This window comes from Oncorhynchus kisutch, unplaced genomic scaffold (genome assembly GCF_002021735.2).
Source record: "Oncorhynchus kisutch isolate 150728-3 unplaced genomic scaffold, Okis_V2 scaffold699, whole genome shotgun sequence".
NCBI lineage: Eukaryota > Metazoa > Chordata > Actinopteri > Salmoniformes > Salmonidae > Oncorhynchus > Oncorhynchus kisutch.
Genome location: NW_022262644.1, coordinates 59,822 through 73,390, shown reverse-complemented (window position 1 = coordinate 73,390; position 13,569 = coordinate 59,822). Strand labels below are relative to the sequence as shown.

General features: G+C 42.7%; 1 protein-coding gene across 1 annotated transcript in view; it reads right to left on the bottom strand.

Moving 5' to 3' along the window:
* Window positions 1–4,325: 4,325 nt before the first annotated feature.
* Window positions 4,326–13,569, bottom strand: part of LOC116361463 (ephrin type-A receptor 6) — a 66,728-nt gene continuing 57,484 nt past the window's right edge. Inside the window, exon 13 of the mRNA XM_031815913.1 lies at window positions 4,326–4,456. Within this exon, the coding sequence (XP_031671773.1) occupies window positions 4,342–4,456 (115 nt within the window). The 3' untranslated portion in view covers window positions 4,326–4,341. The remainder of the gene's footprint in view (window positions 4,457–13,569) is intronic.

Below are 13,569 nucleotides of genomic sequence, written 5' to 3'. Positions count from 1 at the left end.
TTCCGGCAGCATTATGCGCAATGTATCTTCTCTTTACCTGTAAGAGATCTTTCCGTACGATTCTTCTAACTCTTTTTCTTTCTTCTTCTTCAAATATCAAACGTTTTTCGAAACTCAGTCATAACCAGTCAACCCGATGACATGTTGATGTTTTCAGTCATTTCTCTTGTCACAACATGCCAGTGTGTGTTGTTTTGGTCCCTCAGAAAGCACTGGGAGTTTTACACGGCGTTGTCAGGACGACGGAGAGAGACTTTTTTGTTGTTGTATCTGACTCAAGTGCACCACCCACTGGACAACCATGGGTATAACAACATCATGATAATAGACCACTTTTTTTCTTCTTTTTACCATAAAATGACTAAATCACACCAATAGGAAGAATATTTTAATAGTTGAGTCAAAATGATGGCAATACTATATAACAACATCCCCCTCAGCAGAGCCTACATATTATTTTACAAACACCCAGCCTACAAGGATTTTATTAATCACCAGATAGGGTGGACAATGTCCCTTAATAAATTATACAAAAATACATTTGAACATTGGAAGGAGGGAAAAAAATGCATTCATAATATGTATATGTATGCTACTACAGATCCCAGAGTGCATTGCTGGGATGGGAGGAAGTGGTGTCGCCCCCCCCTAAAACGTCCTGAGCACCTGTTGCACAGATCCACCCCATGAGAGCTCTTAATGTCAGGATAATAAGTGGGCATCTCTTCGGTGACAGGGATGAATGAGGATGCTGATTGGAGTATATGTGTGTGTGCGCTTGCGTGAGAAGGGAGAAAGCATTCTTATCATTCGCCCTACTCAAGTGTGTTGTCTGAGTCTATTTATCCTGTCAGGGTGCATATAGGAGTGTTGTATCTGTGTATTTATCCTGTCACTGTGCATATAGGAGTGTTGTATCTGTGTCTTTATCCTGTCAGTGTGCATATAGGAGTGTTGTATCTGTGTATTTATCCTGTCACTGTGCATATAGGAGTGTTGTATCTGTGTCTTTATCCTGTCACTGTGCATATAGGAGTGTTGTCTGAGTCTATATCCTGTCTGTGTGCATATAGGAGTGTTGTATCTGTGTATTTATCCTGTCTGTGTGCATATAGGAGTGTTGTATCTGTGTATTTATCCTGTCACTGTGCATATAGGAGTGTTGTATCTGTGTATTTATCCTGTCACTGTGCATATAGGAGTGTTGTCTGAGTCTATATCCTGTCTGTGTGCATATAGGAGTGTTGTATCTGTGTATTTATCCTGTCAGGGTGCATATAGGAGTGTTGTATCTGTCTATTTATCCTGTCAGGGTGCATATAGGAGTGTTGTTTCTGTGTATTTATCCTGTCACTGTGCATATAGGAGTGTTGTATCTGTCTATTTATCCTGTCACTGTGCATATAGGAGTGTTGTATCTGTGTATTTATCCTGTCACTGTGCATATAGGAGTGTTGTATCTGTGTCTTTATCCTGTCAGTGTGCATATAGGAGTGTTATATCTGTGTATTTATCCTGTCACTGTGCATATAGGAGTGTTGTATCTGTGTCTTTATCCTGTCACTGTGCATATAGGAGTGTTGTCTGAGTCTATATCCTGTCTGTGTGCATATAGGAGTGTTGTATCTGTGTATTTATCCTGTCACTGTGCATATAGGAGTGTTGTATCTGTGTCTTTATCCTGTCAGGGTGCATATAGGAGTGTTGTCTGAGTCTATATCCTGTCTGTGTGCATATAGGAGTGTTGTATCTGTGTATTTATCCTGTCAGGGTGCATATAGGAGTGTTGTATCGGTGTATTTATCCTGTCACTGTGCATATAGGAGTGTTGTATTTCGTACCATGGTTCCATCATGGTTTCCAAAGGCCCTTTGGTCCACAATACATCAACCTACATTAGTACCCAGAACAACAGGACAGGAAGTATATAATATTCAGGGTTCTACAGGAGGGTTTCTCTCCAGGAACAGGGTTGGAGTTAAAACCTACAGGAGGGTTTCTCTCCAGGGACAGGGTTGGAGTTAAAACCTAAAGGAGGATTTCTCTCCAGGAACAGGGTTGGAGTTAAAACCTCCAGGAAGGTCTCTCTCCAGGAACAGGGTTGGAGTTAAAACCTCCAGGAAGGTCTCTCTCCAGGAACAGGGTTGGAGTTAAAACCTCCAGGAAGGTCTCTCTCCAGGAACAGGGTTGGAGTTAAAACCTCCAGGAAGGTCTCTCTCCAGGAACAGGGTTGGAGTTAAAACCTCCAGGAAGGTCTCTCTCCAGGAACAGGGCTGGAGTTTAAACCTCCAGGAAGGTCTCTCTCCAGGAACAGGGCTGGAGTTTAAACCTCCAGGAAGGTCTCTCTCCAGGAACAGGGCTGGAGTTAAAACCTCCAGGAAGGTCTCTCTCCAGGAACAGGGTTGGAGTTAAAACCTCCAGGAAGGTCTCTCTCCAGGAACAGGGCTGGAGTTTAAACCTCCAGGAAGGTCTCTCTCCAGGAACAGGGCTGGAGTTAAAACCTCCAGGAAGGTCTCTCTCCAGGAACAGGGTTGGAGTTAAAACCTCCAGGAAGGTCTCTCTCCAGGAACAGGGTTGGAGTTAAAACCTCCAGGAAGGTTTCTCTCCAGGAACAGGGCTGGAGTTTAAACCTCCAGGAAGGTCTCTCTCCAGGAACAGGGCTGGAGATGCTCTAGATGCTCAAGCACTATGGATTGTACTGCCGTCAAAATAAAGTATTTCTTATAGTACATGTCTGAGGTTGTTTTCGGTTCGTGATTTGTTGTGGAGTGGAGTTGCACTCTTCTCCTTGTTCTATAAGTGAGGAAACTGTAGCCTGGTCCCAGATCTGTTGATGCCCTTGACTACTCTGTCCTTGTCAAGCCAAACAAGGCAATGAGTGACGAAGCACGACATAGCAGAAACAGACTGTCAGTCAGTCAGCTAAGGACACTGCATATTGCTGAGTAAAGATGAAGATTGTGGATGAAACTAAACTAAACAAAGATGTCTGTTCAAACTGAACAAGGATGTCTAATCAATCTGAACAAGGATGTCTGTTCAAACTGAACAAGGATGTCTAATCAATCTGAACAAGGATGTCTGTTCAAACTGAACAAGGATGTCTAATCAATCTGAACAAGGATGTCTGTTCAAACTGAACAAGGATGTCTAATCAATCTGAACAAGGCTTTTCCACAAATACTTCACATATTCTGGTTGATGATGGATTCTACATTTATAAAATCAGATGACATTCATTTGTCTTCTCTTTGCTCCAACATCTCCTCCACATTGTCCTTTCTCTTCCTATTGGTCAGAATCTCCTCCACATTGTCCTTTCTCTTCCTATTGGTCAGAATCTCCTCCACATTGTCCTTTCTCTTCCTATTGGTCAGAATCTCCTCCACATTGTCCTTTCTCTTCCTATTGGTCAGAATCTCCTCCACATTGTCCTTTATTTTCCTATTGGTCAGAATCTCCTCCACATTGTCCTTTATTTTCCTATTGGTCAGAATCTCCTCCACATTGTCCTTTATTTTCCTATTGGTCAGAATCTCCTCCACATTGTCCTTTCTCTTCCTATTGGTCAGAATCTCCTCCACATTGTCCTTTATTTTCCTATTGGTCAGAATCTCCTCCACATTGTCCTTTATTTTCCTATTGGTCAGAATTTCCTCCACATTGTTCTTTCTCTTCCTATTGGTCAGAATCTCCTCCACATTGTTCTTTCTCTTCCTATTGGTCAGAATCTCCTCCACATTGTCCTTTATTTTCCTATTGGTCAGAATCTCCTCTGCATTGTAATTTCTCTTCCTATTGGTCAGAATCTCCTCTGCATTGTAATTTCTCTTCCTATTGGTCAGAATCTGCTGCTTGATAAATGAACAAGGAAACAAAACATCTGAAATAAATAAGACACATTTAATCATCCTATTTTTTTGTCAAAAGTAGTGGTCTCTAAACGGAGAGTCCTGTTTCAGTCCGTCTCTGTCCACCTGATTAGAGGAAGACCCATCAGTGCACCTGTCTCTCCATGTGCTTCGTACTGCGCGTGTCTGTCCTAAATGGTGCACCCTGAAGGGAAAAGGGTGCAGTTCAGGACGTGGACTGAAACTTCCTCCATCTCAAGTCTTCTGGATCAGGGACAGAAGCCTCCTTGGTAAACCATTGTAGTCCACGGGTAACAGTTCACCAGTCCGCCGAGAGAACATCTAGAATTTTAGAAACAAGCGTTTGTTATTGAACGAGTTCAGCTAATCGCTCTCTGTTTTCAGTTTGTTTTCTTCTCCGTTCGGTGCTGAATGAACACACCCAGGCCTGTCTGTCTGTCTGTGCAGTCCTAGCGTTCTGGGGGTTGGTTTAGATGTGGAAGCCGTTGTGTTGGACGGTGAGGAACTGTAGACGGAGACTCTGAATGCTGCTCACTATCCTCCTCTGGTGGCCAATCAGAGACACACCGATACGCCTGATGTCCCTGAGGACAAGAGATACAGACACTGTATGAGTTAGGATACAGACACTATATGAGTTAGGTTAACTGTTTAGGATACAGACACTATATGAGGTAGGTTAACTGTTTAGGATACAGACACTATATGAGGTAGGTTAACTGTTTAGGATACAGACACTATATGAGTTAGGCTAACTGTTTAGAGAGGATACAGACACTATATGAGGTAGGTTAACTGTTTAGAGGGGATACAGACACTATATGAGGTAGGTTAACTGTTTAGAGGAGATACAGACACTATATGAGTTAGGTTCACTGTTTAGAGGAGACACAGACACTATATGAGTTAGGTTAACTGTTTAGAGAGGATACAGACACTATATGAGTTAGGTTAACTGTTTAGAGAGGATACAGACACTATATGAGTTAGGTTAACTGTTTAGAGAGGATACAGACACTATATGAGTTAGGCTAACTGTTTAGAGGAGACACAGACACTATATGAGTTAGGTTAACTGTTTAGAGAGGATACAGACACTATATGAGGTAGGTTAACTGTTTAGAGGACATACATACACTATATGAGTTAGGTTAACTGTTTAGAGAGGATACAGACACTATATGAGTTAGGTTAACTGTTTAGAGGGGATACAGACACTATATGAGGTAGGTTAACTGTTTAGAGGAGATACAGACACTATATGAGTTAGGTTCACTGTTTAGAGGAGACACAGACACTATATGAGTTAGGTTAACTGTTTAGAGAGGATACAGACACTATATGAGTTAGGTTAACTGTTTAGAGAGGATACAGACACTATATGAGTTAGGTTAACTGTTTAGAGAGGATACAGACACTATATGAGTTAGGCTAACTGTTTAGAGGAGACACAGACACTATATGAGTTAGGTTAACTGTTTAGAGAGGATACAGACACTATATGAGGTAGGTTAACTGTCTAGAGGAGATACAGACACTATATGAGTTAGGTTAACTGTTTAGAGGAGACACAGACACTATATGAGTTAGGCTAACTGTTTAGAGGAGACACAGACACTATATGAGTTAGGCTAACTGTTTAGAGGAGACACAGACACTATATGAGGTAGGTTAACTGTTTAGAGAGGATACAGACACTATATGAGTTAGGTTAACTGTCTAGAGGAGACACAGACACTATATGAGTTAGGTTAACTGTTTAGAGGAGACACAGACACTATATGAGTTAGGCTAACTGTCTAGAGGAGACACAGACACTATATGAGGTAGGTTAACTGTCTAGAGGAGATACAGACACTATATGAGGTAGGTTAACTGTTTAGAGAGGATACAGACACTATATGAGTTAGGTTAACTGTCTAGAGGAGACACAGACACTATATGAGGTAGGTTAACTGTTTAGAGAGGATACAGACACTATATGAGTTAGGTTAACTGTCTAGAGGAGACACAGACACTATATGAGTTAGGTTAACTGTTTAGAGAGGATACAGACACTATATGAGTTAGGTTAACTGTCTAGAGGAGACACAGACACTATATGAGGTAGGTTAACTGTTTAGAGAGGATACAGACACTATATAAGTTAGGTTAACTGTCTAGAGGAGACACAGACACTATATGAGTTAGGTTAACTGTTTAGAGGAGACACAGACACTATATGAGTTAGGCTAACTGTCTAGAGGAGACACAGACACTATATGAGGTAGGTTAACTGTCTAGAGGAGATACAGACACTATATGAGGTAGGTTAACTGTCTAGAGGAGATACATACACTATATGAGGTAGGTTAACTGTTTAGGATACAGACACTATATGAGTTAGGCTAACTGTCTAGAGGAGACACAGACACTATATGAGGTAGGTTAACTGTTTAGAGGAGACACAGACACTATATGAGTTAGGCTAACTGTCTAGAGGAGACACAGACACTATATGAGTTAGGTTAACTGTCTAGAGGAGACACAGACACTATATGAGTTAGGCTAACTGTTTAGAGGAGACACAGACACTATATGAGTTAGGCTAACTGTTTAGAGGAGACACAGACACTATATGAGGTAGGCTAACTGTTTAGAGGAGACACAGACACTATATGAGTTAGGTTAACTGTTTAGAGGAGACACAGACACTATATGAGTTAGGTTAACTGTTTAGAGGAGACACAGACACTATATGAGTTAGGTTAACTGTTTAGAGGAGACACAGACACTATATGAGGTAGGTTAACTGTTTAGGATACAGACACTATATGAGTTAGGTTAACTGTTTAGGATACAGACACTATATGAGTTAGGTTAACTGTTTAGGATACAGACACTATATGAGTTAGGTTAACTGTCTAGAGGAGACACAGACACTATATGAGGTAGGCTAACTGTTTAGAGGAGACACAGACACTATATGAGTTAGGCTAACTGTCTAGAGGAGATACAGTACATCAGTTAGATGAACTTAATAACTGAAGTTTGGTTGCTAAACGCGTGTGGTAGCAGAATCAGAATCCTTTAGGTAACATTTATAAATAAGATGTTTTATTAATTTTCATAAGTATGTTTATGTGGGAAAAGTCACTTTTCCACATTGGGGAGAGGTTAGGCTGGTCTTATTATGGGAAGGTGTCTAACTATTTACATGTCCCTTCTGAGGTTGCCCTTATCTTGATTTAGTATATGACCTGAGAGGCTCACTGTCTCTCTGTGATCTTGTCCAGGAGGGGGTGTATTTGATATATGCCATTGGATGAGGTAATGTTTTCAGTCCTAAGTGGTACCAAGAATGAGATAAGGAACTTAGTTTAGGAGACCAAACTGAACGATAATTTATAGCCAATGCTGTCTGGCTATGTGTGTCTTTGCTATAAAGCATCTCAGTTGCCAATATGTAAGGAATCTCAGAGAATTCATTTATAGACACTGAATTGATCTGAGAGTCAAACTGGGCTATGGTGAAGCTCATATAATTAAAGATGGACTTTATGATAACTCTGACTTGTGTGTGGCTTGCTCTCTCATGATTTGGTAGTGGTGGAAATTTCCACGACATTTGGCGACAAGGAAGGGATGTGAATCTTCACTCGGTGACCGTTCCTGACGATCTAGGTAAATATATTGAGGGATCCCTCAAACTTGGGATCTTAGGGAAACCACACTTCGGGAACGAAGCAGATAGACCAACCTTTGATCTGAGTGGAAGCAAGCCGAGTGGATACCACATCTCAAACTGAGTTTTTTTAAAGAAAAAGGTGAGCGAACCACACACAGATTTGAAGTCGAGTTGTTTAAATATGCCTGTTACGTATACTCTGAGCGTGAATTCCTTTGTAAGGAAGGCACCTTGGTGGCGTAAGCAGGGCCGAGTCAGAGGAGAGTAATCTGGGAGTTTGTGGACTCAAAAGATACTCTGCCACTGTCCGGTTGTGAGTGACCAAGAGCTGTCCTGACACTGAATTGATCACAGTGGGGATTGGTGCAGTCTGTAGGGGTGAGGGGCCAGGGGACTATGTGTTCTGTGTGAAACATGGTACTTGGTGAAGCCCTATTGGAAGAAGGACCTCACTCTGTGCGTCTGTGTGATTGTCTAAGTGACCCTCAGAAGTGGTGAATTGTAATTATTTTAAATGTGCTAGCCAGGTATGCCCTGGGTTATTCTGTGTGAGTATTTTGTTATGGGATCACTAGGTAATAGTGGTCGGACCGTTCTGTGTGAGCGGGGTAGGTTGACTCTGTGTGGGTAACCTTTCAAGGATGTTCTGATGTTCTGTGTGAACGTCTGACCAGTTCTGTGTGGGTGATCCTTAAAGTTCTGTGTGGACATCTGACCAGTTCTGTGTGGGTGATCCTTAATGTTCTGTGTGGACATCTGACCAATCCTGTGTGGGTGATCCTTAAAGTTCTGTGTGGACGTCTGACCAGTTCTGTGTGGGTGATCCTTAAAGTTCTGTGTGGACATCTGACCAGTTCTGTGTGGGTGATCCTTAAAGTTCTGTGTGAACATCTGACCAATCCTTTGTGGGTGATCCTTAAAGTTCTGTGTGGACATCTGACCAGTTCTGTGTGGGTGATCCTTAAAGTTCTGTGTGAACATCTGACCAGTTCTGTGTGGGTGATCCTTAAAGTTCTGTGTGAACATCTGAGCAATCCTGTGTGGGTGATCCTTAAAGTTCTGTGTGAACATCTGACCAATCCTGTGTGGGTGATCCTTAAAGTTCTGTGTGAACATCTGACCAATCCTGTGTGGGTGATCCTTAAAGTTCTGTGTGAACATCTGACCAGTTCTGTGTGGGTGATCCTTAAAGTTCTGTGTGAACATCTGACCAGTTCTGTGTGGGTGATCCTTAAAGTTCTGTGTGAACATCTGACCAGTTCTGTGTGGGTGATCCTTAAAGTTCTGTGTGGACATCTGACCAGTTCTGTGTGGGTGATCCTTAAAGTTCTGTGTGAACATCTGACCAGTTCTGTGTGGGTGATCCTTAAAGTTCTGTGTGAACATCTGACCAGTTCTGTGTGGGTGATCCTTAAAGTTCTGTGTGAACATCTGACCAGTTCTGTGTGGGTGATCCTTAAAGTTCTGTGTGAACATCTGACCAGTTCTGTGTGGGTGATCCTTAAAGTTCTGTGTGAACATCTGACCAATCCTGTGTGGGTGATCCTTAGAGTTCTGTGTGAACATCTGACCAATCCTGTGTGGGTGATCCTTAAAGTTCTGTGTGAACATCTGACCAGTTCTGTGTGGGTGATCCTTAAAGTTCTGTGTGAACATCTGACCAGTTCTGTGTGGGTGATCCTTAAAGTTCTGTGTGAACATCTGACCAGTTCTGTGTGGGTGATCCTTAAAGTTCTGTGTGAACATCTGACCAGTTCTGTGTGGGTGATCCTTAAAGTTCTGTGTGAACATCTGACCAGTTCTGTGTGGGTGGTCCTTAAAGTTCTGTGTGAACATCTGACCAATCCTGTGTGGGTGATCCTTAAAGTTCTGTGTGAACATCTGACCAGTTCTGTGTGGGTGATCCTTAAAGTTCTGTGTGAACATCTGACCAGTTCTGTGTGGGTGATCCTTAAAGTTCTGTGTGAACATCTGACCAGTTCTGTGTGGGTGATCCTTAATGTTCTGTGTGAACATCTGACCAGTTCTGTATGGGTGATCCTTAGAGTTCTGTGTGAACATCTGACCAATCCTGTGTGGGTGATCCTTAGAGTTCTGTGTGAACATCTGACCAATCCTGTGTGGGTGATCCTTAAAGTTCTGTGTGAACATCTGACCGGTTCTGTGTGGGTGATCCTTAAAGTTCTGTGTGAACATCTGACCAGTTCTGTGTGGGTGATCCTTAAAGTTCTGTGTGAACATCTGACCAGTTCTGTGTGGGTGATCCTTAAAGTTCTGTGTGAACATCTGACCAGTTCTGTGTGGGTGATCCTTAAAGTTCTGTGTGAACATCTGACCAGTTCTGTGTGGGTGATCCTTAAAGTTCTGTGTGAACATCTGACCAGTTCTGTGTGGGTGATCCTTAAAGTTCTGTGTGAACATCTGACCAATCCTGTGTGGGTGATCCTTAAAGTTCTGTGTGAACATCTGACCAGTTCTGTGTGGGTGATCCTTAAAGTTCTGTGTGATCATCTGACCAATCCTGTGTGGGTGATCCTTAAAGTTCTGTGTGAACATCTGACCAGTTCTGTGTGGGTGATCCTTAAAGTTCTGTGTGAACATCTGACCAGTTCTGTGTGGGTGATCCTTAAAGTTCTGTGTGAACATCTGACCAATCCTGTGTGGGTGATCCTTAAAGTTCTGTGTGAACATCTGACCAATCCTGTGTGGGTGATCCTTAAAGTTCTGTGTGAACATCTGACCAGTTCTGTGTGGGTGATCCTTAAAGTTCTGTGTGAACATCTGACCAGTTCTGTGTGGGTGATCCTTAAAGTTCTGTGTGAACATCTGACCAATCCTGTGTGGGTGATCCTTAGAGTTCTGTGTGAACATCTGACCAATCCTGTGTGGGTGATCCTTAAAGTTCTGTGTGAACATCTGACCAGTTCTGTGTGGGTGATCCTTAAAGTTCTGTGTGAACATCTGACCAGTTCTGTGTGGGTGATCCTTAAAGTTCTGTGTGAACATCTGACCAGTTCTGTGTGGGTGATCCTTAAAGTTCTGTGTGAACATCTGACCAATCCTGTGTGGGTGATCCTTAAAGTTCTGTGTGAACATCTGACCAGTTCTGTGTGGGTGATCCTTAAAGTTCTGCGTGAACATCTGACCAGTTCTGTGTGGGTGATCCTTAAAGTTCTGTGTGAACATCTGACCAGTTCTGTGTGGGTGATCCTTAATGTTCTGTGTGAACATCTGACCAGTTCTGTATGGGTGATCCTTAGAGTTCTGTGTGAACATCTGACCAATCCTGTGTGGGTGATCCTTAGAGTTCTGTGTGAACATCTGACCAATCCTGTGTGGGTGATCCTTAAAGTTCTGTGTGAACATCTGACCAGTTCTGTGTGGGTGATCCTTAAAGTTCTGTGTGAACATCTGACCAGTTCTGTGTGGGTGATCCTTAAAGTTCTGTGTGAACATCTGACCAGTTCTGTGTGGGTGATCCTTAAAGTTCTGTGTGAACATCTGACCAGTTCTGTGTGGGTGATCCTTAAAGTTCTGTGTGAACATCTGACCAGTTCTGTGTGGGTGATCCTTAAAGTTCTGTGTGAACATCTGACCAGTTCTGTGTGGGTGATCCTTAAAGTTCTGTGTGAACATCTGACCAGTTCTGTGTGGGTGATCCTTAAAGTTCTGTGTGGACATCTGACCAGTTCTGTGTGGGTGATCCTTAAAGTTCTGTGTGAACATCTGACCAGTTCTGTGTGGGTGATCCTTAAAGTTCTGTGTGAACATCTGACCAGTTCTGTGTGGGTGATCCTTAAAGTTCTGTGTGAACATCTGACCAGTTCTGTGTGGGTGATCCTTAAAGTTCTGTGTGAACATCTGACCAGTTCTGTGTGGGTGATCCTTAAAGTTCTGTGTGAACATCTGACCAATCCTGTGTGGGTGATCCTTAGAGTTCTGTGTGAACATCTGACCAATCCTGTGTGGGTGATCCTTAAAGTTCTGTGTGAACATCTGACCAGTTCTGTGTGGGTGATCCTTAAAGTTCTGCGTGAACATCTGACCAGTTCTGTGTGGGTGATCCTTAAAGTTCTGTGTGAACATCTGACCAGTTCTGTGTGGGTGATCCTTAAAGTTCTGTGTGAACATCTGACCAGTTCTGTGTGGGTGATCCTTAAAGTTCTGCGTGAACATCTGACCAGTTCTGTGTGGGTGATCCTTAAAGTTCTGTGTGAACATCTGACCAGTTCTGTGTGGGTGATCCTTAAAGTTCTGTGTGAACATCTGACCAGTTCTGTGTGGGTGATCCTTAAAGTTCTGTGTGGACATCTGACCAGTTCTGTGTGGGTGATCCTTAAAGTTCTGTGTGAACATCTGACCAATCCTGTGTGGGTGATCCTTAGAGTTCTGTGTGAACATCTGACCAGTTCTGTGTGGGTGATCCTTAAAGTTCTGTGTGAACATCTGACCAGTTCTGTGTGGGTGATCCTTAAAGTTCTGTGTGAACATCTGACCAGTTCTGTGTGGGTGATGATCCTTAAAGTTCTGTGTGAACATCTGACCAGTTCTGTGTGGGTGATCCTTAAAGTTCTGTGTGAACATCTGACCAGTTCTGTATGGGTGATCCTTAAAGTTCTGTGTGAACATCTGACCAGTTCTGTGTGGGTGATCCTTAAAGTTCTGTGTGAACATCTGACCAGTTCTGTGTGGGTGATCCTTAAAGTTCTGTGTGAACATCTGACCAGTTCTGTGTGGGTGATCCTTAAAGTTCTGTGTGAACATCTGACCAATCCTGTGTGGGTGATCCTTAAAGTTCTGTGTGAACATCTGACCAGTTCTGTGTGGGTGATCCTTAAAGTTCTGTGTGAACATCTGACCAGTTCTGTGTGGGTGATCCTTAAAGTTCTGTGTGAACATCTGACCAGTTCTGTGTGGGTGATCCTTAAAGTTCTGTGTGAACATCTGACCAGTTCTGTGTGGGTGATCCTTAAAGTTCTGTGTGAACATCTGACCAGTTCTGTGTGGGTGATCCTTAAAGTTCTGTGTGGACATCTGACCAGTTCTGTGTGGGTGATCCTTAAAGTTCTGTGTGAACATCTGACCAATCCTGTGTGGGTGATCCTTAAAGTTCTGTGTGAACATCTGACCAGTTCTGTGTGGGTGATCCTTAAAGTTCTGTGTGAACATCTGACCAGTTCTGTGTGGGTGATCCTTAAAGTTCTGTGTGAACATCTGACCAATCCTGTGTGGGTGATCCTTAAAGTTCTGTGTGAACATCTGACCAATCCTGTGTGGGTGATCCTTAAAGTTCTGTGTGAACATCTGACCAGTTCTGTGTGGGTGATCCTTAAAGTTCTGTGTGAACATCTGACCAGTTCTGTGTGGGTGATCCTTAAAGTTCTGTGTGAACATCTGACCAATCCTGTGTGGGTGATCCTTAAAGTTCTGTGTGAACATCTGTTTTATATGGATTCGGTGAATTATTAGAAATTATGATAAATTGTATGTGCGTATATAATCAGTTACTAGAGATTTGATAAAGTAATGCTGAGGATATAATTAGACACAATTTAAACGACCCATTCGTAGACGTACGTAGGTTTTGAGTTGGTATCTTAAATGGATAATTTGATAAAGATGACGTTTTTAAGCACTATTAAAATAATCTACAAAATCTGGGAAATTGAGCTCTAGAAACTGATTAGAGTGTTTCCACTTTTGGTTATCTTACCCTAACGATGTAACTATAAAACGCATATTGATTATCTCCGTCTGGGTACAACATTTGAAATGTCATAGATGTTGGTGAGGGTCTGAGCAGGGTGATGTTGTGGATGTTGGTGAGGTTCTGGGCAGGGTGATTTTGTGGATGTTGGTGAGGGTCTGGGTAGGGTGATGTTGGTGAGGGTCTGGGCAGGGTGATGTTGTGGATGTTGGTGAGGGTCTGGGCAGGGTGATGTTGTGGATGTTGGTGAGGGTCTGGGCAGGGTGATGTTGGTGAGGGTTTGGGCAGGGTGATGTTGGTGAGGGTCTGGGGAGGGTGATGTT